Source organism: Heliangelus exortis, chromosome 5, assembly GCF_036169615.1.
Source record: "Heliangelus exortis chromosome 5, bHelExo1.hap1, whole genome shotgun sequence".
NCBI lineage: Eukaryota > Metazoa > Chordata > Aves > Apodiformes > Trochilidae > Heliangelus > Heliangelus exortis.
The window spans coordinates 8,430,101-8,455,015 of record NC_092426.1 but is presented as its reverse complement, the minus strand read 5'-3'; the positions used below and the strand labels follow the sequence as shown (position 1 = coordinate 8,455,015).

At 41.8% G+C, this 24,915-nt stretch overlaps 1 protein-coding gene across 5 annotated transcripts in view; it reads left to right on the top strand.

The window, feature by feature from the left end:
- Positions 1-20,862, top strand: part of CEP170B (centrosomal protein 170B) — a 57,877-nt gene extending 37,015 nt beyond the window's left edge. For 2 of the 5 annotated variants that reach the window (XM_071745399.1, XM_071745401.1), the window contains 8 exons: positions 437-2,218; positions 5,442-5,691; positions 7,872-8,031; positions 12,127-12,270; positions 13,835-13,923; positions 14,470-14,563; positions 15,917-15,968; positions 16,649-20,862. In XM_071745399.1, the coding sequence (XP_071601500.1) occupies positions 437-2,218; positions 5,442-5,691; positions 7,872-8,031; positions 12,127-12,270; positions 13,835-13,923; positions 14,470-14,563; positions 15,917-15,968; positions 16,649-16,884 (2,807 nt within the window). In that variant the 3' untranslated portion in view covers positions 16,885-20,862. Of the gene's footprint in view, positions 1-436; positions 2,219-5,441; positions 5,692-7,871; positions 8,032-11,536; positions 11,576-12,126; positions 12,271-13,834; positions 13,924-14,469; positions 14,564-15,916; positions 15,969-16,648 lie in introns of all 5 variants that reach the window. The other 3 variants (XM_071745400.1, XM_071745402.1, XM_071745403.1) reach the window with 3 other exon arrangements.
- The last annotated feature ends 4,053 nt before the right edge of the window (positions 20,863-24,915 follow it).

Genomic DNA, 24,915 nt, shown 5'->3' with positions numbered 1-24,915 from the left:
ACTTAAAACATGGCATCACTACAGTGTTTTTTTCTGATGGCTTTTCATCTCCTTCCCACAGTCTGATTTATAGTAGATTGATGCCAGCTGTTAGCCTATAAACGCATGTGCCTGTACTGAGAAGTAGATTATAGAAGAATGAATCTGGGATACTATCTCGTCAGAGGGAAGGTGTTGAGCACTCTGATCCAGCCAAGGAATTATGTATATTTTTTCCTTAAGTGTCTATATTGATAAACCTGAGGGACCAAGTAGGAGCCAGGTCCTATTGATGTTCATATGACATAAGAGCTGAGTTGTCTTGTGAGTGCTTTTATGAATTTGACCCTGCATTGTACAAGCTCCTCCTAAATAAATAAAAAAAAAAAGAAAGAAAGAAAGAAAGAAAAGGTACAGTTGTACAACAGTTGATTCTTGTCCACTTAACTCTTTTCAGAAAGCACTGTAGCCCCAAAACCTGGGGAACCAGAAAATGCTGTGCCCTTGAGGACAAGACGCCTTCTTCCCCAGCTCCCACCAAGTGATAAATCAGACAGTCCCACACCCACAGTCCTGGTCTGCCAGGAGTCCTACTCAGAGGTTACCAAGAGAACTGTCCTGAAGGACCACTGTGTGGAAGCCTATGGTGATCCCAGCAGCCGCCTCTTCATCCAAGAAGACCTGGATCCAGATAGCCTCAGTGATGCCAGTAGATCTGATGATGGCTTCAGCATGGAAAAAGGCAGGAAATACAAAGAGAACAATAAAATGCTAGAGCAGATGGGGGAAGACACAAAACTGGAGAGCCGGCAGCCGGGAGGCTCCCGGGTTTCAAATGTGAGAGTTGTAAGTGAACCAGTTTCTGCTTCATTCTACATTGGTGATGACAGCAATGACATGGGGATTCCCTCCAAGCTCTCCCGGAGTGTGTCCCATGCTCGAGCAGACAAAGATAGCAAGGATCAGGAGTTTTCCTTCAAGTCTGCTGGTACACCAGTCCCTGGAAAGCCACCTGTCAAAGATGTTAATGCTTACATTAATGGGTCCGGAAAAGTGGTTATTTCCCTTCATCAGACTCTTCCTCAAGATCAGGAAAATGTGGCAGGAAAGGAAACGTCATCTTTTGTTAGACAGGAAAGTTTTACCAAAGATAAATCAAGCAATGGTGTTTCTCAAAACAAACTCCCACATATTTCAAGTCACCCTCTGCTTAAAGATTTAGAGGCTGTTCGGTCAACCCGTATGGACTTTGGTCAGGAGACTCATCTTCTCCTTAAGGACACTGAAACTGCCTTAGCAGCACTGGAAGCCAAATTACTTGGTCAAAGCCAGCAGCTGGAGCCCTCAGAAACTGCTGGTCAGCTGGAGGACTCCTTGTCTGGAGACTCAGACGTGGACACCGCAAGCACAGTCAGCTTGGTGAGCGGTAAAAACGTCCCGACGGGCGCCCCAAAACGCAATGCAGTTGCGAGCTTGCAGAAGGAGAAGTCTTCCTCCACACCATCCATCCAGGACCAGTGTGGGCAGCCGAGCGCTCGGGACAGGCTGTCAGAGAAGCGGAAAACACAAGCACCGGAGGCGCCAAACCGCGCGGAGGCCACCAAACGCTTCCAGATGAAGCGGAGCGCTGGGCCTCGAGGGTCCCTCGACTTCACAGATGATGAGAGAAGCTCGAGCCTGCCCTACTTGCCGGTTCCTGAAGCAGTCGTGTCTGACCACGAGCACTCGGTAAACCGGCCGGTTCCCAGAAGGAAACCTTCTACTCAGGCTCAGGCTGCCAAGGAGGACCCCAACAAAACCACCTCGAACGTGCAGAAGATCCAGCAAGTTCTCACCCGCTCCAACAGTTTATCCACCCCACGGCCCACGAGGGCCTCAAAACTACGTCGTGCCCGTCTGGGAGATGCTTCGGACAATGAGTGCATCGATACTGACAAAACATCCTCCAACACCGACACCACTGCTCAGGGGTCCAAGCAGTCCACGGAGACAAAGAAGCTCTCTCGGCTCGATATCCTCGCCATGCCCAGAAAACGGGCAGGTTCATTTACAGTGCCCAGCGATTCAGAGACGGCGCAGCCAAGGACAACGGGGTTTTCGGGCCGGAGCGTGGATTCCTACCGCAAGACGGGTGCTTCGGAGGCGAGAGCTGCGGCGAGGAAAACAGCAGCTGCTGCCTCTGCCAAGCAGCCTTTCAGCAGGACCCGTTCAAGCAGTGTCAAGTATTCCTCCTCATCCAGTAAGTGATCAAGCTTTATGTTTCTCCCCCATTCCCCTCTTTCTGACTTACAGGCTGCACATGGTGGCTAAAGATTGGTGTTTCAGTAATACAAGTGCTGCGTTGGTGAGTACAGCAGTCTGCTTTAAGGAGCAGTGTGGAGGTTGAATTTTCTTGTTGGTTTGGAGACAACAGACTATCTCTTGTGATGTTATTGTTATTGTGGTGTTGTCTGTGTGGATATTGCAAACAGATATTGATCTTTTTAACTCAGTGGCTTTGCCTTTTGAGCAGCCAGCTACCTTTTGAGGATGAGCATGTTAGATACTTTTCTGTTAAAAAAAAAATAAAAATAGTAAAAAAAGTAGCATCTAGGAGTCAAAGTTTGCTCCAAGAAAGCTTATTATGGTTTTGATGACAGCTGGTGTCCAAAGTGGCAGTTTGTAAGGTGTCTGAAACAGGAAAACAAGAGATAAATACCCTTGTGTTTTGAGGGCTGTTCCCCTGTTTTTCCTGTAAATGCAGATGTGGGGCTGAACACTGCATGTTGGTTGCCTCACGAGATTCCCTTTGCTGTGTGTTTTCCTTCACTTTGGCCGTAGGTAAGGCAGGTCCACAGTTGTGTTTCCTATGCAGAGTAGGTTTGGGGGGTGTCTTGCCCCCTAGCTGTGCACTCAACAAACCCTTGAAGTACCAAGATTTGTCATAGTGAAATTAGTCTTCTATTAAATGGTGTGGACAATGCAAATGAACACCTGAGATGGTCAGTGATAATCATAGATTGTCCCTGATACCTTTGGTCTGAGTCTTGGCTTGTGCCCATACTCCAACCTACCATGGATATGGCAAGTCAGATCTGTTTGCTTAGCTTTTTAGGAATAATGGGGTGGGCAAGGAATGGAAAGAGCCCCTTTGTCTAGGCTTCTCAGGCCTGTTGAGAGGGATGCAGTTTTCACCAGATCTGTGTTTTTGTAAGCAGCCTTTGAGTTCTGGGTGTATCCTTTTTGTATACCTTTATGTCATTGAAATAATTACCCTCCTTGCACTATTCATTTTTATTGCATGCTAAAAATGGTATTTGCTGCGTGTTTTGATTTGAATGTTTTAGTGCATCCAGCTTCCCTTTTATTTTAATGATTTTTTTTTTTTTTGCCTTGCACATTTGTATATGCATGTAAATATGAATGGGAATAAGCTAAAATAATATGTACAGTCTCTTCTCTTGCCTGTTTTGAGATGATGCTATTATTGATTTCTTGTTAAACAATAACAAATTTAATACAAAATAACGTGGTCAGAGTTTTCCAAGCAGGAGGCACTCTTTGCACTCCCTCTGCCTTTGGACCACAGACTTCAAATCATTTGGACAAAAATGATAAGTGTTGGCCGTTTCTTAGTTTAAATGAATTGGTTTTTGATTTCTAGAGCTTTGTAGCAGCATGCTAACACCTTTCCTTGTGCATAGCTGGAACAAATTATGCCAATCCTTTCTTTGAATTAGTTGCTTTTAATACTAACCTCCTAATTCCTTGATGGGATTGTGGGCTTTGCACAAGCTCTTAAACATACTCATGTCCTTCATGCTTCTTTGTGCTCTGCCAAGTGTGTCATGCATGTTCCTATACTAATGCTGTTATAGTGCATCAACACCTAGCACCCTGTTCCTGGAGCAAAACTGAAACCTTGATAAACTGAACTATTGCACTGTCCCATCAAGACATTTTTGAGGATGATACAATTACCCTTGAAAGCACTGAGTGTCAAGCCTTGGGGGTCAGGAAGCAGGTGTGGTTTATTTATTCAAGCATTTCTTAAAGTGTTTAGCTAATCACAATAGTTTCTAACGCTACCAGTGGGAGAAAGTTAGTTAATTTTGCTAGCAGAGGAACAAAATGAACTATTTGACCGTGGACGAGAAATGCCAGTAGATTTTTGGGCCATCTACATTAACTTTATATGAAACGCACAGATAATACCAGAATACTCCAGGTTACCAATTCTGAAAGCTAAGGACTTGTTTCCTCTGTGTATGTGATTTATTTATTTAGTATAACTTGAATGGCACTGAGGGAATTGGTACTGATTTTCCTTGGTGCACAGGGATTCAAAAATCAAACTCTTAATTTAAAAAATGCTGTCCAATTGCAGGGTGACCTCTTGATTCTAAACATTTGTTTTTTCTAAATAAAAAAATATTTAAAAATCTGTACTGCTAGAATACAAGCACATTTTTTTTTCTGAATATATTTTTTTAATCCTAAACCAAGACATTTATATAGCTATAGCTGAGATAACAATATATAGGAATGGTTTTTTTACTATATCGTAATGACAGTTTCTGCATTTTGTATGCCAAATACATTACTTCTGTTTGTATGATCTATGAGGCTGGTTTAATTTGCTTGCACTGGTTCAGAGTTATGATAATCTTGGCAACAAAGTGAAGCTTTTAGGTGGTGTAATTTTAAATAGCTCAGCTGGCTCTGTGTTTGGTGAGCCTTCATTCTCCAAGGAAGGATGGAAGGGAATGAAGCAGCATCCGTAGAAAATACAGTGAAGCAGCAAACATCAGGAGCCCAATTTTCAAATAAGGACATCTTGGTGCTTCTGATGCAAGGAGTACCTACGTGTCTAAAGGTCTGCAGAACCGGTTGGGATAAGTGGGCAGCTTCCACTTGACTCCAGGGGTTGGAGCCAGCCCTGACTGTGTGAACGCTGATTCTTGTAGAGTATCATTAACTGTGAATTGCCAGGCAGAAGGCGAATGTGGGGGTGTGGAGTCTTGAAAGTAACACCAAGCACTGTAGTCTCTTCTTCACTCAAAACCACCTTTGCTTTGCTTGGATTTGGAGCTAATTGGAAAGGTGTCTGCAGGCTTGAAAATTGGGCTCTTTTTAGAAAAGGACTTTTGTGGGACTTTGAGGAGTTTGAAATGTGTGCTACTTATTCGCAGAGTTTCTGTGCATGGAAAGACAAGTCTGGTAATAATTTAGTACAATGGAGTTGTTAACACAATCATTTTGCTTTTCCACTGGAATTTCCCACTCCAAATTTGTATTGTGAATGGGAGCCATAAAAGTGCTCAACTCTGAAAGAAGCTCTGAGAACATGCTCTTGAACTTAAAATCTGCACAGAAACTCTCCTTCCCTTATGCTCTTGGGCTAGTTTTGTGTTAACTTTTTGCCCTTTTATCATTACTCTTAACTACTTTCCTTGGTCTGAAACCAATTCATTTTTTATAAGCATCAAGGCGGAGAGCACAGGGTTCAGATTACACTTCCACTTCGGAGGAGGAATATGGCTCAAATCACAGCTCTCCTAAACACAAACGCTCCCATACTTCAACAGCCACACAAACACCGAGGATACGTGGCTCTGGGCTGAGCAAGCAGAAGCACAATGGCAGAGAAACTGATGATGATGAAGATTTTGATGACCACCCCGACCCCTTCAACTTCATGGCACAAACAGCAGAGATAGCAGAAATAGCCAGGTGAGGTGGGCTTTATGTACTGACTCACATGTTGAAAATGGGTTGAGTTTTCCTTGGTGTTCAAATCAAACCCAGGTGTGGAGGTAGAAGGAAGGCAGTCTCTATTGTTGCTCATGTGCCCCCCATGTCCTTCATATCTGAATCTGCTAGGATGTGCTGGTTGTATCTTCTCTCTAGAAAATGCCAAGGTGCAAGCGATTTTATCTTGGTTTGTTTCTCACTCAAGCTTTGGACAGGCCTCTCTCAGTCTGTCAAAAGATGTTAACTGTCTATACCTGCTTATCTCTGCTTTCTGCTGGAAGTCACAGTGTGTGAACATACTGGTTGGTGTCAGTCCTCCTAATTACCTTCAGAGGAAGTCACATGGACTAGCAAGACTGAATATGTAAACTGTTGAAGCTGCTTTGCCTGAAGCTGGTTGAGGGAGCAGTAAGTAGTCCCTGCGGGTTAGAAACCTCTCTACTTGGTAAAAATTGAATCAAAGCAAAAAAATCTGTCTGGGCCCTGTGTATAAATGAGTTGTTGCTTAGCTTGATGTCCCTGGATACGGGACCCAGTGTATACTGGTGGTCTGACGGTTGCCTGGAGGACCTCGGCAGTAAAGCAAATAGATTCTTTTTTTAAACAGAGGCATTTGAGGTTTGACATCTCTAATGTGCAACTGTGCTATGCCAGCTTTCCAGAAATACTGGTCTTCCATTGTGCTGGCCATACTTGAAATACTTCTGACTGAGGAAGCCGTCTTCTGGCTGCTTTTGGTCAGCATTTCCCCGTCACCCGGACGACTTTCTGTGCTGATCTCAGAAGAGCTTTTCGGGTGCAAACATTGCTGTCAGGCTGCTGGGAAGTGTGTCAGCCTTCAAACCAGGCTGCAGGAGCTGTACTGCACCGGGTGTGCGGGTGGGAGAGGCTGCTTCCTTCCCTCCTGGCAGCGCTGGGTGCGCGGGAGAGAGCTGGGGGTTGCAGCAGCTATAAATACAGGGTTGTGTCAGACTCGTCTGGCACCGCACGTTGCAGGGCTCGGTCACAGAGTCTGCTCCCTAATTGCAGTCCTGGTTTCCGTTGCTGCTCCCAAATTAACTGGGAGGGGTTTAGGGGAGTCAGAGAGAGTTAAAAGGGAAAATGCCACTTGTTTACAGTAAGTGAATCATGTAATGAATGCGTTTGACAGCTCTATCCAAACGAGTATGGATAGGGGACTACTCCTTAGGCAGGCAGATGAAACTGCTTTTTAGTAGTTCAGTTATGCTTATTTTTCTGAGAAAATGTTTTGATGAACTGACAGTTTTATCACTCAGCTTAGTTTTTTTTAATCAAAGGACAGAGTACCTTTCAGATGAAGCGAGCTAGCTGGAAAATTTTTCTTTTTCCTCTTAGAAGCTTAAAGAAAAGCTTTAAAGAATTACCACAACAGCTACTTTTGCTGTGAAAGTTGTTTTTCTTTTAAGGTTTGCTAGCAACAGTCTAGACACTTAGAAACTGTTTTTGAGATCTAAAGGAAGTAGAGCAGAATGCTGCAGTCACTGAGTGTTAACTGGACAGCTGTCAAGGGGACTGAAGTTTCAAGACTTGGTTTCTGAAAACCAGATCCCTCAGGTATGCCATGCTTACCCTGGTAATCTCTCAGCTCTTCTGGAGAATAGAGAGGCATACTTTATTCTACAGTCTATAAACCACAATGAAGAGGGAAAGAGTATTATTTATTTAAGTTATTATTATGTTATTTGAGTAATGAATGAAGAAATGAAGAAAATGCCCGTGTATGGACTTTGTAAAGGAAAATAAAAATTCCCAAGAGGAAACATTGATTGTGTTCTGTAAGAAGAAAAAAAAAAAAGAAAAAAGGGAAGTAGAGTGGATGGTTGGGGGAGCAATAGCATAAAGGGTTTTTTTGCCTCTTAGTATTTTCTGGTAGTCTTTAGTCACTAGAATTTGCTTTTTATCAAATATCTACTTTGAAAATGGCTTCAGGAGGGGAATGGTTTTTTGGTTTTTTTTTGCAGCCAGAGTGTTCTGTTGCACCTTGCAAAGGTACCCCCAAAAAACCCTCCTTTCCTTAGCCTCTGTAGAGGTTATAGTTCAAACAAACTTTTTGTGACTACTGTTTTTTTATAATTTATGGACTTGAGGCTTGTTGTGTCACATGTCCTAATGATTCTGCTGCATGCCCTATGCTTTAGGCTCAGCCAAACCTTGGTGAAGGATGTGGCCATCCTTGCTCGAGAGATTCACGATGTTGCTGGAGATGGAGACTCACACAGTTCATCAGGGACAGGACCAAGCACCTCCCTCATCTCTGTGCCCAACACTCCTGCTTCCACCATATCAGCAAGAGAAGAGGTAAGATCCCAAATGACAGAAATCTCTGCCTGTGAATGCTAGTAAGTACACAGGGCACGGTTGTGGTGGGAGAACAAGGCAACATCCCCAGTCGCTGCAACACTCAAAACCCCTCATTCCCTTTCCTCCTAAGAAACAACACCAAAAAGAGTGACTGCAGTCTGTTTAGGTTGCTCTTTATTTTGCCCTGCTGTGTGCCACAGCCAGCCTTGCAAGGGGTGGGAGTCACTGACCATGTGCTCTGGGTGCATGCTCTGTGTGAGCTGTATGGGTGCTTTCTGCTATTGAAATGCTACTCCCACCCCTTCCCTCCACCTGTGTATTGGCGGGTGACAGCAGGGACATTGCTCTTCAGACAGCAAGGTGGGCAAGGAGGAGGGCAGTTAGCTTGGGAAGTTCTGTCCTTCACCTTTTCAGTGAAGTTGTGGCTCCCTTCTGATCTGTGTAGTTTGTCTGCACTGGAGCAGGGAGGAGAGAGGTGATTTCTTAATTTGGCTGACCTGGGCTGCAGTGAAGGACTCTGCTTAGCTCAGACTTGGCTGCAAAGTCACCAGGAGGCTCAAGCTGCTAAAGCAAAATTTGTTTTGCCGCTGTTTAAACCCAAAATCCTTTCTATTCACCAACATGGGCTTAAAAAAGCTTAACAGCTCTTTACCTGCTGCTCAGATGGGCCTCTTGGCCTTCTATTTTCTTTGACTGTCCTAAGCAGGGTTCAAAGCTGAGGACCAAACTTGTAACCCTGCCAAGAGAGTACTTGGAGGGCTGTGACCCTGCTGTGATCATCACTAAAGGTGCAAATTAGAAATTTAGGGAGATTCCCAGATCAGGCAAGTGTGGCTGTGCCTGTGTTAAGCCCAGGTCAGCTGCAGCCTGCTCAGGGAGAGATTTTTTCCTGGGGCTCTTTGGAACCATAGCACAGTTGTTTTGCAATAACTTCAGGCTCTGAGATAAAGTGTTTTATTGCTTTGTTTCCTTGCAAGTGCCACACCTACAAAACTAGCCTTTTGTATTTCTCTTTCCGAGGAGTTAAGGTGACAAATCTACTTTACTGAGTTGCAAATGAGACATTTGCTGTGGGTTGGTGATCACCAGTACTCATCACCCTCTTTCTTCCGGAAAGTCAGCATATCTACTTTTTTGTCATGTGCCACTAACTAAACAGTAAGCTCATACAGAGAGGAGCATGTGCTGCTTAGAGGAAAACCAGCTAGCAAAACCCAGTGTCTCCGTTCTGTGCAAAATGAAGAGCTCTAAAGCACCTGGTTGTGATGCCAAATCACAACCACAAAGCCAGGATTGCTCGGACTGAAGTGAACTGAATGTTTCCCAGTGACATGGTTTTGTAGCACTGCTGTGTGGGACACACAGCCCCCTTGCAATAGTTGGGAGAGAAAATGTAGGGCTGTGCCATGCTATAGGTAATGCTCCTGCAGTAGCCACTGCTAGAGCAGTTTTTGAGATCTTCCAATGGTGTAGAGGAAGAAGCACTGGTTGGAGTCTATGAAGACAGATTAGGAGCCAGAACTTTTGGTGTCATTGGTGGCTGAAACTGCCACAAAGGCTTTTAACTAGACTCACTCCAAATAGGGTTGGATGACACTGTGATTTGAGCAGGGCCAGTGTCTGGGAGGCTGTTTGGGTTATACACAAAATAGCACCATGCATCAGTAGAGCTGCCTTAGTTTAGTGATATCCAGAAACATGTTAAATTGGCTGGGCCTTCTGCTGGTGATGCTGAGATGTGGAGCTGCATCCTGAACAGTGCATCTTGGGGATCATGTTATGAATAGGAGCAATATAAACTGATGTGGATTTAATAAACATGCTATCTTGTCTTTAGACTGGACTAGAATCAATAGGCACACTTCCTTCAGTCTAGATGCTGCTGAATCTGTCCTAAAATAATTATTTTTGCTTAATGCTGGGAAGTTGCTAGGAAATATCCAAAGATATCCAAAGATGTGTGGTGCTAAGCACTGAATTTTGTGAGTGTCTCTTAATCAACTTTATATTAAATATTTTAGGAAAGGACTGTGAGAAATAGCTACTGTAGTTATAGTAGTAAAGTATTTAAATACCTGATAAAAGGCAGTATGTAAATAAGAAGTGTTTGCTCTATGTGCCTGTCTCATATTGTTCTGGTGCTTGCATTGTTTGTGTCCTTCTGCTAGCTTTTGGTTTTCTACTACTACATATTTTTACCTATTCAAACAAAGTGGAAAAAAGGCAAGAAAAAGAAGTCCTGGTGCTGGAATCCCTTTTGAGGGTTTTATGCTATACTGAAAGCTTCACTTTGGACCACTGTGTGGCACAGCATTTCTCAGCCTCAAATGAACTCCTTTTTAAATTACTTTTATTATGAAGCTGAGTTAAAGTTTAAACTCATGAGTGTTCTCTTAAAATTTCAGATGTAGCCTTAGATTTCAAACTTTACTCTTCATGTTCTGTCCTTTCAGGTCCAGTGTTGGCCAGGATGTTTACCAGGGAGGTTTTCAGTTACCTCAGAGCATGTTTTTGTTTGTAGTCTCAGCTGTATCATTTATAATAATCTAAGTTCTTGGCATACTGAGCTGAGTACTGGTACAAATTAAGCAAAAAAACCCACCCAAATAAACCAAAAAGTTTGGCAGGGGTGAAACGTTCATGATTTCATGATTCCTGGGGCTGCTTGTGATGCTTTGGGTTGTGGATGTGTAGGTTTTACACAACTCTTTTGATTGGTCTTCTTTAATTTTATTTTTCAGTTGATAATCCTATAGCAAAACTTGAGAGCCCAATTGTGTTTGTTAAGTTTGTGTCCAAAGTACTCAGCATATTGGTATGGTGAGAAGAAATGGTGTGACAAAACAGAAAGCATGAGAGTAGACCAAGTCACATAAAAAATTCTCCTGGTGATGGTGTAGCAGATGCTGTCCTTACTGTGTTTTCAACTATTTGTGCTGAGAACTGCTGGACTGTAGGAGCATCTCATTCCCTTCTGATGCTTTCACTACTTCAGGCAGCCTGGCTTCCTGTTTCTGCACTTTGTGCAAGGATGCATAAAAAAAGAGAAGGTTATTAGTGAAACATTTTGGTGGTTGTGTACCTGTACCATAATCTCTCCTACCTTTTGCCTGTGTATAACCCAAAGGCTGTTGTATAGAGTGTGGGCAGCCTGGACCTTGGATGGCACATGTTTTCCTTGCAAGAGCTGCATGCTTTGCCAACCCAAGAGCCCCCTGGGCTGTATGTTTATCCCATTTGTGCTCAGAGGGTTTTTGGGTTTCCCTTAGCACAGCCCATTTCAAACTAACTGGGGAGCTGCCTGAGATCACCTCTACAGAACTGGTTGGTGACCAGGACTTCTATGAGCTTCAGTGCATGGGGGGAGGAGGGAGGCATCAAGTGCTGGTACTTAGGAATGCACTTTTGGGAATGTCAGCCCAAAATAACCACGTGTTCTCTTTGATACTTGCTGTCACAGTCATTCACTAGCATTGATCTCTTTGTTTCTGTTTTAACACAGATTGCTCGTAGATCTTTTCGGCTGGCATATCCATCTCAGGTGCACTTTCCCATTCCATTTTTTTTTTTTTTTGTATCTCTGTCTTGTTGCTGTTTATTTCCTCCCCTTCTTTTACAGTTCTTATTGTCGGTCTTGCCCTTTCTGTTCTTCCTGTTAATTTTTTTGCATTATCAGTGTTTTTTTTATTGCTTTGTCATCTCTTCTGTGTTACTAAATGGTTTCTCATTAATTTTGGTGTGACTTTAGTGTTACATTGATATATTAAGACATAAGATATGGGAAAACAGGGCCTTTTTGACTTTTGGCCTAAATTCGAAAAAGGCAAATACATACTTTTTCAAATACATGTTCAAGCCTCAAAATTATAAAGTGGAATCGCCCCACTGAGTTTCATAGGATAACTCCAGTGGGTAGATGCTTGCAGGATTGGGATGTAGTAATTTGCCTAGAAGCCCATACCTGTCCAAACAAGATTTAAATGAATCAGTGTTCCTCTGGGGCTTGCCTGAAAATCTGCAATACCTGCAGTGAGTGCCTGTATGCCTCCTTGCCTACTAATTTTTAATGACTCATTACTCATTATTTCCAAGTTGGTGCAGCACATTCCAGAAGCAAGTCTGAACTACCAGAAAGTGCCTCCGGGATCAGTGGAACTGAAGGATTTTGACCAAAATATGAACGATAATAGAGAAGAGGATCCCTCAAGAAAAACAAGGACAAGAAACCGTGAGGAGGCAGGCCACCTTTTTCTTTACTTTATATATGACATTACTTTAAGCTGCAGTATGTATACCTATTCTTTCTAAGCTGCCAAAGGAGGCTACTAAAAAAAAATGCACTCTGCACAAGCCCAGACTTTTACGTATAGAAATAGTCTTTAAAAAAGAAAAAAAAAAAGGGAAACAGAATCACCCTTCTTGCCAATACTGACTGGAACTTTCCTCTCTTGTTTAAAACTCCATTAAACCTGAGGCTTGGTCTCTTGCTTCGGTGGAGGCATTTAGTGTCAGAGCCCACTTGGGCTATTTCAGTCTTTAAAGAAAAGCACAAAAATCCTGACTTTGAAATCTGCAGCACCAGTAGTTTCATGGCAAGAAGTCATGGCATGAAAACAGTTGTTCCTAATCCATAAAGGCACCTTGTTTTACTGCAATGGGTATGCTGGTTAGAGCTGACCACACATCAGCAGTGTCAGGATCTGGACCTTATGAGGTGTTTCTGTAGCTGAGCTCAAGTGCCAAGGCCCAGCTGACTTGCTGTGCAGACAGCAGCAACCCACTTGTTCTGTGTTGTTCCCATCAACGTGTGCAATTTGATGCAGTTCTTCTGGGGTGAGAGAGCAGGGTAACCTGGAAATCACTGGAATGATTAAAGGGTGAGGGAAGCCTGTCTTGGAACTTGATGCTGGAGATGGTGTTGGAGTGAGGGCTGTGTTGGGGAGAGGAGGAGGAGGAGGAGAAGGCTGCCGATGCAACCCTTGTGCTTCTGTTTGCTTCCTGCCTGCTGGCTCTGGTTGAGAAGGAAGAGCTGGAGCAGGGGTTCCAGGGAAGCAGTGCAGGCAGGAGGGGAGGGTTAGGCTCCAGCACAGTCCCTTTGCTGCTCTGGAGGGGGTGTGTGACTCAAACAGGCTGATGGAGTGGAACTTTGGCTGCGCCGATCCTGCCCTGTGGTTGACTTGAAGGAATCTCTCACTCCCCTATAGAGATGTGCCAAGGCTGAGTCAAAGATTCAGGTTCAGATTGCCCCCAGCTGATGTGGGCTTTCCTGGCAGAAGCCTGTAGGCTCTTTTGAATTACAGGGCTTGAATACTGGGGGGGTTAGTGGGGTTTTTTTGTTGTTCTTTCTAATAAAGCAGAATGTAATATAGTGGGATTACATGGCTTGAACTCATAAATCACATTAGATGGTTTCAGTAAGACTGAAACCATCTGTATTGGGACTGAGACAAGTCCCAATACAGTGGGACTTGTATTGTGTACTGTGACTTGGCTTGGGGTTTCTTGGGGGAGAGGAGCTGCCTGTGAATCTTTTTCTTTCAGAAATTCTTATATAGTTATTTTACTGCAGACAGCTCTATCTCTTTGTACATTCTTAAGAAAAAAAAAGCTGAACAAGCTAGTATTAATCTTTTTTCCAAAGTGCTGCAACGAAGCTGCATCTCACCTTAATCATTCTTAAACTGTAAATATCATAATCATAGATGAAGATATTTCAGGGGAGATCGTTTACTGTAAAAATTTCCAGTTTCCTAATATTCCACATCTTCTAAAAGTTCTCTGATCTGCCCTTATATTTTAGGTTATCTTTGACAATCTGATGTTGAATCCAGTGTCCCAGTTATCACATGCAATCCGTGAAAATACAGAAAACCTAGCTGAAAAAATGAAGTAAGTAGCTTTCTAAATGTTGACTTGCTGCTGAGTTTGTTGGTTTCCTACTTGTGGAAGATAATGCATTGCTGTCTTGGAAAGTCTTGTTATCAAGATGCAGGGAACCCAGATGTAGGAAAACATATGAATGAGAGGTAACATGTTTATTGGTTATCTCTTTTCCTTGTATGTTTGATCTTTGAATGCTGGATTTGTAATTAATGCATGTGGATGCCTTCACTTTGAAATGTCTGTGCAAAAGTTAGCAGAAAATGTACTCCTGCTGGTGGATTTTCTCTTCTCTCTTCTCCTGTCCCAAGGCTCTTAGATGGCCTGCAGGTCACCGAGGCTTGTGAAAACTTTTCAAAGCCTGTTCTTGCTCTAGAAGACATAAGTTAGAGAAGGATCTTGGATTGTACCTAAATCAGAATCAGCTGAAAGGCACCTTGTCCAGTTGCTAATCCTCTAATCTTCTTTGTTGCGACATCCTATGATAATTAAGTCTTTTAAGCAAGCAGCTTTTCATTTAAAATTTTAAGACCTGCTCCACTTTTTGTGCTGCAGGATTCTGTTTCAAAACTCAGAAAGCACCTGGGAGGAGATGGAGGCCAAAATTAACCTGGAAAATGAAGTGCCAATCCTGAAGACATCAAACAAGGTAAGACCACATGAACAAGTGAAATACTGAAGGCTTATGTCCATTAAAGCTTTGTAACGAAACAAAATACCAAGCTCTAGTCCTTCTCAAGTCCATTTTTAGGCAATTTGAATGTGCTGAATTGCTGGCTTTTGTTGCTGTTTGAAGTGTGACAAAGTGAGTTCCTCCAGCTGTTGAGTTTTCACCAAACTCTTCCCAACTCCCTGGGTAGCTCATCTTCAAAGAGGAGGCCCCATAACACATGTTCAAATTCAGGGTCATTAGGCCTCATTTAAACACCTGCCAAAGCATCCTTTACCATGTGTTTGCCACAGCTTCAGTTGTAGACAGGTGTTTCTCATGAATATTTGTTTTCTTCACCTGTAACAATTTGATAACAAGGCAATAAAAAAGCTTCAGCCCTAGGGTGGTAGTTATGCTCTCATGATCTTTTCATTGACATTTATGGGGACTGCCAGCAGGGATTTAAGTTCAATAATGGATGCAGCAAATATAGTTAGTGCTAAGCATATATGTAACTGTGCAAGACCTGTGTAGCTTGGTGCTACAGCTGTGCATCTATGGCCAATTGCTTTTTCTGCTCTAGGAGTTGTGTTTGCAAATACCTAAATGCATTTGGCATTAAGATGGATGTGGGAGGAGTCTTCATGCAGTTAATCTGGCCAGCATTTCAAATCTAAAATCCACCGTGGCTATGAACTGAGTGGTATAATAGCACTTGGTGAACTGATGCCCAGTGGAGGTTCCCATGCCCTGATCAAATACACCTAGGTATAGATTTTAGAATCATAGAATAGTTTGAGTTGGAATGGATCTTCGAAGGTCATCTAGTCCAACCCCTCCTGCAATGGACACAGATATTTTCCATTAGATCAGGTTGCTCAGAGCCCTGTCCAACCTGACTTTGAATGTTTCCAGGAATGGGGCATCTACTACCTCTCTGGGCAACTTGTGGTATTGTTTCACCACTCTCATAATAAAAAAATACTTCCTAATATCTAGTCAAAATCTACTCTCAGTTTAAAAGCATTACCCCTTGTCCTGTCAAGCCCTGCTAAAATGTTTCTGTCCATCTTTCTCCTAAGCCCCTTTAAGTATAGAAAGGCCAGTGTGTGGTCTGCCTGGAGCCTTCCAGGCTGAACAACCCCAACTCTAACCTTTCCTCATAGGAGAGGTGTTCCATCCCTGTGATCATCCTCATGGATATTAGCTTTGTCTTTTCCATTAAATAGGTGAAGTTAAAACTGACTTTCAGTCTTCTTCATCAGATAAGGCAGAAGGTATAAGACTAGATTTGGACATCAGTTGAGTACTTTGTTGCTTAATTTTCCATTTTGGTGCTTTTGTTTCTAGGAAATCAGTTCTATCCTGAAGGAGCTCAGGAGAGTTCAAAAACAGCTTGAAGGTAAGTCATATAAAATGTTCTTTTTGTCTCAAATGCCAATAAGTTGCACAAAATAAATTAACGTGGCTTGATTTGCCAGTGAAAGCTGGGAAAGGATGCAGAAATTTAGTTTGCTAATGTAGTGATGTCTGATGAGTGCATATGGAATGAACAGTAGATTTATCCTGTGCTGCCAATTTTTAAGAAAATTGTTGACTTCTACAGTGTGGAAGCTGTTGCCGTTGAAATGCTTTATTTGTGGTAATTAGTATATTCCCATAAGATGAACTGGCAAAGGTCTGTTATGTTGAAAGAGTATTTAGCAGCTCTTTCAGCCAATAAGCTGTGTCATGCTTTTTGAACTTGAATTTTGTCATTGCATCATCTAGAGGCTTAATAAATACAGGCATCATCTGAGGCTCCTGCTAAAAGCTTGCTGTCTGGCTGCTGTAGTTTGTCTTTTCCAATTTAACCAGAAAGTTGAATGTCCTTGTAGCTTCAGTTAAGGGGAGGTTTTGCTTGTTAAAGCTGCTTAGGCCTGAAGGTACTAATGAAGAAAATACTGTGACTAAAATGAACCATGAGTACTACCTAGAATCTGTTGCCTTTGAAATGAAGGCAGTAACAAGTTGTTTAGAAACTTTGCTGTGTGCTTCTAATATGTCTGCATACATTTTTTATTTTTTTTTTTTTTCCTCCAGTCATAAATGCTATCATTGACCCTACTGGAAACTTGGATATAGTTGCCAGTAACAAAGCATCTGCTGCTGCTAAACAATCTACAGCCACTAAAGTCAGGACTGCTAACACTTCTGCATCCACACTGGAGACTTTGTCCCCAGCACAGATGAGAAACTACACACAGAAATCGAACTGTGGCTCTTCTAGCTTACAAGATTCAAATTTCATTCCAGATGGAGAGAAATACGTGATCTGACCTGATATTTTGTATTGCTATCATACTGTAATCTACTGTTGCATTAGTGTTGTGTATGAGTGGTTTGTGGACAGTTTGTGTTGGGCAGTTGTTTAGATTGCTAACACGTTGCACAAAAAAAAAAAAAATAAATCTATGCTGTGAGGGTGAATGGAAAGTCTATGTATGCCTTTTAAACAAGACTAGCACTGTGGAGCAGCACATGTTCAGCATAGAGGCAAACTGGTTCTTAGGAAGTTACTCACTCATACTTCCCTCATGCCATAAGAGAACAGGTACTGCTGAAGCTCAAGAGCTCTTGCATTGGCCTGGTTATAATTATTCAGTTTTAATGAGGCGCAGTTTAAGGGAGAACACTTCTTTCCTACCATGTTTGTTTTGGGTTTGTTTGATTATTTTTTTAAGTGTACAAGTGAAGCATTACAAGTCTGTTGTAATCAATGTGCAAATCCAACAGAATGATCATGCAATAATGTGGGTTTTTAGGAGAAACTCTGATTACAATGGTGTATGAAGTCCTTTTCAGTGGCCATAAAAAGGCAACCGCAGTGAAGTTGTGCATCCTTTTTTTCAGTACAATACCCAAAACAAGATAGAGTAAACCCTTCATGTTTCTCTTGGGAAAGTGTAGAAGTTAATAATGGTATGAATGTATAAAGACTACTGATGCAGTTACTATTTTTGATGGTATATCAGGCCCAAAGCTTGAGGTAGGTACAAAAAGTCAGATTTTACAGTTTAGCTTGCCAAATTTTCATTATTTCAGTAAAAATGCTGTCTTTAAGCTGCTTTTTTGTTATTGGTTTTGTTTTGTTTTTAAATACACAGTCTTTTTACAGTGAGCTACAAATGCTCTTGTCTGGGCCAAAGATTATGATGTTTGTGAGGAGCTAATTGCTAAAAAAACATCTGTTCCAGTGGCTCATGTAATAAACTTAATGCCAGTAGCTGAGAACCAGTGTTCATTTGACAGCACTGAAAAGATAATGGCTTAGATGTAGCTCCACCTTTACACCTAGTACTGTTATTAATTTTTTTTCAATGCAAAAGTACTTGAAGACCACCATTCTGTGATACTCTTCAGAAACTGGTATTCTTCAACAGCTTCAAGCACTTGGTACATTTGAGATGGTTGTCTGAATTTTATTTTCAATAAGATAGAATAGAAACACTAAGAATTATGTGCAGTTGCACTAGAAACACTAAAGATTATGTGCAATTGCACTGAGCAATTTCTTGTTTAAGAAACATTGTTTTTTTGTATATTGTCTTTCAGTTAAATTCCAAAACACTAAGCAATTTTTTTTGCTTTAAGAACAAAAATTTTGTTTTTATGGGGACCTCTTCAAGATGTGTTTGCTCCCAGTTTTTTCTGTCTTGTATCGATTCCTTTTTCATTCTTCCTGGTCAACAAACAGTAAACAAGGAAAGAAATTCTTTTATAGCTGTGGGGATACATGTACTGGGAATGGTGAGCAGATGAGTTCCACTTTGCCCTCATGGTGTGTGTAGTTTAACCAGTGAAAATGGTTTCCCAAGCTTGACTGCTTCTTGTGTGCTGACTTTGTTTTGGGTTAGGTAGTGGATTCCTTAGTTAGCTTCAGTAGTTACCTGAGCTTTTCTGCTAGAATGTTGTAACAGTGTAAACCTGTTAAAATAATTTAAATAAACAGGGACACTCACAAAGTGTTTAATCTTACTAGCCAAGATTTCTTTCCTGGTAAAGCAGTGGGAGTTTTCTATCAATTTCAGCAGAAACAGGATCAGTCCTGAAATGGGGGTATGCCAGCAGGCCGTTAGTTTCTTTTGAGTGTGCAAGATGCTGACTGGTAAACAATAGGTGCAAAAATCCTTCCAAGGTTTCTGGTAGGTTTTAAGAGTCATCTGCTTGTGTGGAGATGCTCTTCCATGAAGAAATCTGCTGCATTTCACTTAGGTGAATGCAGAATAAAAAAAAAGAATTTGCCCTCGATGTTCTGCCTGTAATATATGCACTATCTGAATGTGTTAATTCAGTCGTTTATTCTGATCTGTGTTTTCTTGAAATATCTGACTGTATCCTTGATGAATATCATAAGTGGTGGTATCGTTCCCGATAATTGAGACACAACTTTTCAAGCCCTTCTTGGTTAGGGTTTGAACTGACCAGGTGCTACCCCAACTCACTAGGAGTTGAAGGAACTTCACAGATAAAGGTGTTGCTGTTAGTTTCAGTTTTGCTGTAGAAATGTATGAATTACTCAGACACCTGACTTTCCTTATTATTTGATATCCCACATTTCCGCATCCTCGTGGCTATACTCAATCGGATTTTATTTCTCTACAAGCTATTCTTGATGGAACTTCTGTTTATTTTCATTTGAAAATTGTTTGATTCTTCTTTCATTCATGAACACTTCAGGGATGGATTTTCTTCCTTGCTTGCTCTGTTCTCAGCTTGAGAGAGAGCCCACAGACACCTTACAAACCACAAAATATGGTACCTCTTCAAATGACTAATGAGGATGTGACAATTGGTGTCTGTGTATAATTTGGAAATGTGTGTGTGAAGGGGAGGGAGGGAGGATGCACAGCTCGATTTGTTTTATTTGTGACTCAGCCAAACCATAACATGCTTCTGTGTCCTGACACGACATTCATCCTTGGATCTTTACATTTAAAGCAGTTTTGCTAGTCAGTGGTGAAATGCAAAGTAATTTTTTTTTCTTGTATTCGCTGCTTCTGAAGTACACCCTGTTGCACTTGTCTGCTCCAGATAAGCCAAAGAGCTAACCACCTGGTGGGAACTCCCTCAGTCACTGCTCATTCTTACAAGCAGTACTGTATGCAGCCAGGGAACCATCCTCTGTGTGACTCCAGTGGGAACCCTAACAAATGTGTAGAGGTCTATCTGGGTGGCTCAGGATCAGTGCATAAGGTGCCTCTTGGTTTCCCTGTGCTACAGATGGGCCTTGGGTTGAACTTGGTTGGAGTGACACTGACCTGTGGGTCCCTCTCATCCTGTATTGCTTTCATGTGTATCTGACTAATGAAATGTAACGAGGGGTGGGATTTTCAAAGTCTTAGGGAAGCAAGTGCTCAGGTCCTTTTGGGTTTCCATACGCTTTGGGTTCCTGATGCCGTGAGCACCTTTCAAAATCCCAGCCCTCAACTCTTCCACTGTACTTGAAAACCATCTTCTCAGTTCAAGGCTTTCAAATGTAAAAACCTCTTACTCTGTTCTGATGGCGTGAATGTAAATTCCTGTGAGAATGTGTACAAGCTTTGTGAGGGAGGTCCTAATGTATTTGCAGTGATGTCTTGTTGTGGTCATGCTCCAGGAGAAAAGAACGTCTGCATCATCTGTGAGTATTTTAGTAAAGGTACAACTAGTGGAATGTTTACATACAGCCTACTGAAAATAAGGAGGGGAAAAAAACAGATAAAAAAGTGTAAAGTATTTAAGTGCAAGATTCTACTAGTTTTTTCTTGTTTTGCAGATCACACTAGCTATTTTTGAAGTTCAGTAGATGTGTATAACTTTTACAAAGACCAGACAGAACTACCTGTTCACTTTTGATGTGCCCCATGCTGAATTGTGCCTATTTCACTCTCTGCTGTTGTTATGCTGCTGATTCTGCTGTTCTGAACTGTTCACTGGATCATTCCATTTGCATGCAACACAAATGCAAGCTGAGCTGTCTGAGAGTAAAGCTGAAACACATTTGTATAACTTGAATCGATTAATGACTTTCTCTTTTCCACACCCTCTTGAAATGCTGTGTATAATTTTGATTTGTTTCTCCTGCCCTGATTTTTTTTTTCCTGCTTTTTTTTTTTTTTTTTTTTTTTGAATGGTAATTTATTTTTGTTTGGATTATAGGCAATATCTGTACATTTTGTTTCAAGTTGATATTGTGGACGTCTTTAAAAAAATTGTTATTTTATATAATTTTATCATAAAGTTGCTCTAATAAATCTTTCTTTTATCATGTGACAGTTATTCTGGATTTTGTGTTGATTTGGAGGGGAGTATGTGTTTGGAGGACTAAGTTTTTCAACTCTTTTTTCACTGCAGTTAAATACAGTGTAATGAAAGAATTTTCAGCAACTAAAGACTCAGAGCATGACTTGATCCATCCTGGAGAGACCTAAGGGTGGGGCAGATCCCTCTCTAATAGAACAAACTCTCCTTTCTCCTGCCTCCATAGTAACAGAGCTGAAGTCTGCAAGTCCCCATCACCTGAAGGTGATCTTTTGCAATAATGTGGTGGTAGCTGATTTAATTTTCAGTATTGTTTTATTTCATTGCCATGATTAACAATGGTAATTAAATCCAGCCTGGATATGATCATTCCTCATCAGGTACGTGATTATAAGAAAGTGTTATACTCACTCTTTCTCTCACCTTACAAATATATATATAAATATGAACATGTATTGGAGTTTCTGTGTTCAGGAAATTATTTTGATTTTTCCCTTTCTCCATCACTGTCCTCCTTCTCCCCTGTTGTTCTGTCTGACCTTTGAATCTTTCATGGTATTTTTGAAATAACATTAAATCCCCCTTCCCCTCTGCACAGCATTCAGGTGCCTGCAGCCTCTCCTGCCTTGCCTGGTGCTGCATGGGACTCCTGCTCTATGTCCTCTGCATTAGTGCAGCTTTGATAGGGAGTAGAACATGTGCAGCTGATAAAGGTGTTGCATTGTTTGCCAGCAATAACTAAAATGCAGAAAAAGGGAAAAAATAATACCAGTACCTGACCAGCACTGGTGGGAGATTTCCATTTCCTGGTGTCCTTGTATTAGGCAGTTGAATATGAAACCTTCTATGCTTAAAGTTTTGGGCAGGGATTTTGTGTTTTAAAACAATAAATAAGTAGTTCTTCTGCCTCTGTTAAAAACTTTTCTTAAACTTAGTTTGTGTTCACTGTATCTGCAGAGAAGACTTTCTCTCCCTAAAATACAGGGCTGGGTTACACACTATCTCCTCTCCACAGGCTTCCCCAGCAGCACTGTGTGGTATTTGTGTTGGGATGCTCTGCAAAGTGCCCTTTTGAAATCAATAGTGCATCCACTTCATTAATTTTTAACAATCTGACTGAATAAACACAAGAGGTATTGGAAGTGTAGCCAAAGCTATTTGTAGCGTAATGAAAACTGCTATCTGGCAGAATTTAAAAAAAAAGATTGATGGCAAAAATAATGATTTCCTCTGTGCATCTTCCTGCTGACTGTTCAGCTGCAGTCCTGCCTGGCTCTTCAGTGTCCTCATCTGCTTTAGGAAATAGAGCCTGGTTTTCCACATGTGTGTAGACAGGATCACCAGAAAGTGTTGCTGTGAGCAGAGCTTGCAAGATCCTTCCTTTGAAGAAAACTTTTAAGTCATCAGAGAGACAGGTTCTCATTTTCTGACATCATGTGAAAATCTACCAATAGACTCTCATCTGTGATGCTGTGGGAGGATGATGCCTTTTTCAACAAGGGCACTTGTGAACTGTTCAAGAGCAAAGCTCTCTTAGGTTGGACATTAGAAAGAATTTCTTTACCAAGAGGGTGATTAGGCATTGGAATGGGCTGCCCTGGGAAGTGGTGGATTCTCCATCCCTGGAGATATTTCAAAAGAGCCTGGATGTGGCACTCAGTGCCATGGGCTGGTAACTGCAGCGGGAGTGGATCAAGGGTTGGACTTGATGATCTCTGAGGTCCCTTCCAGCTCAGCCAGTTCTATGATTCTGCTGGTCTTGGCATTTTCTGGTGGAATGGGGTACCAGTTGGTGGTTGTGTTGCTTTCCTCAAGAAGGGTACAACGACATGCATGGATGCACCCTTGCAGATACTTGGAGCAGCTGTGCCTGGGAGCAAGCTTGATGCAGTTATCTAGAAGTATTTTATATTAATGTATTGTTTGTGTAGGTTTCTGAACCACATAAACTGAGTAAGGGAAGCCAAGAAAAATCAACATGAGAAAACACTACTGACTAAGACTCTACCTTCTTTATGCTTTTCTTATCCTTCTCTGAGTGAAGTTACTGAAAATGCTGTGCTTGGTGAAAGAATTAGTGCTAGAAAAGGCTTGTTCAGCAGTAATGCTTCCGCCTCCAACTCACAGGGACCATGGGAAGAAAAGAAAAGTAAACCCAAAATGTGACATCCACGTGGTGCTTAGGCATGCTTTGTAGACAAGGTGAGATACAGAGTCAGGAGAAATTTTGTTTCAGGAAGAGAACCTGTGGACCCAGCAGTAACCAGGAAGAGCAGGTTGTTCTTCTGGGTGGCACATTTCTCCTAGGGAATGGATCTTCATCCCAGCTGCTGATAGCTGGGCAGGCTGAGAGAGGATGGGTTATACCACAGACCATAACACACCTTCACCACAGGCAAAGCAACCTCTGCGTAAGCAGGAAAAATGTTTTTTGTCTTCAGGAGGACATGAGGATAGTGGCTGCATCAGGCTAGTGGTTTCCTGGGTTGCCAGGCACTTTGCAAATTGAAGAGGAGGAGTGTAATTTTTGAAACACAAAGCCGGATTATATTCAAGGTAGAGAGCACATATTGGAGCTTTTCCTTATGCTTGTAGGTTGTTTTTCCTAGGTGCAGTGGGAGGGCATGTACCACCCCAGCTGTAACAAGACAGACAACAAAGGACTCTGCAGTCAATTGAGACCTGCAAATAACTGTTTGGGTTTTTTTAAATTTGAAATAATTTTTCCCAAACAAAATGCAGCTGTCAAATATTTCATTTTAGATTGAACAAAATTATTCCAAGTATTAAATTTATTTCAAGTTAAATGTTTTGCTTGATATTTTAGGGAATTCATTGATTATTTTTTTAAGATGAAATCAAGTAAATATTTAAAATATTTTAAATCAAAACCTTCAAAATTTTATTTAGACTTAGAAATTTTCTTTAGGCTTCATGGGTATCACTTCCTAATTCTTGACCTAAAATGACTTTTGTTTTGTTTTTTTTTAGTCTTTCCTTGGGTTTATTCAAGTATACAATCTTCTGGCACAAAATATAAACAGAGCATTTGTCTTCTCAAGTGTGAGGACTCTGACTGTTCCTGCCTCCCTCTTTCTGTCAACTGTTGGTGTTCAGAGCTGCCTAGTCCTGGAGAAATGGAAAATGTAGTTTTATAGTCATCTCTGCAGTGGCAGTGATGTTTCTGTCTATAATTAGCTCTCAGAGATGAGAACATGTTAAGCTGGCAGTTTCTTCTTAGCAAACCTCCCACACAGGCATTAAAAGATCTTTCACTGTATCTTTTAATGCACTCTTCTACCAAGCAGAGTCCAGGCATGCTCTTCAGAGGGAGTTCATTAACCACAGAGTGGCATCCAACTGTACAGTGAGAGATGTATTTACTCTGTGTGTGGGATGGTGGGAAGTCATCCAGAGCAACTGGTAGAAAGAGCCTTGTCAGAGAGCTGGGGAAGATGATGAATAAAAAAAGATTGCTTGTTTGCTCTGAAGCTTGCCTGTTCTTCCTCCAATTGCAGGAGTTATTCAAATAAATCTTATTCTTCCAACACACCCATTTCCATCCTTAAACCCTGAAAGCTACAACATTGCTAGTAAGAGGAATTGCATAATTGGTGTTGGGCTGGGACATGAGAACAGATAAGCAGAAGGAAGCCAGGCTTTTGCAAGCTGGAGAGGAGAAGGATGTGATTAATCAGAGCTGTAAGGGGTTACTGAGCTTCCAAGGAGAAGCAGCAGCACGTGTCTTTTCTCTGGGAGCTGCTCTTCCCCCTGATATAAACCAGCCTCTCCCAGTTTGGACTAAACTGCTGATAGTGGACCAATAAATAAGTCCTGAACTTCATATAAATGTGCTGCTCTTCTGTGGTACAATCCTGAACTCCATGAGGACACTGGGAGTTTTTGTGATTTGTGTCGGCAGGGTTCATGCCAGGATTTCAGTCCTGCACATAATCAGGGCCAGGTAGCTGCTGGCTGAGCTTGGGGACATGTGGAGCACACACTCCTGAGGTGCTGAGCTGAAATATTTGGTTTGCATGCTCAGCCTCTGAAGTCAGTGGAGGGAC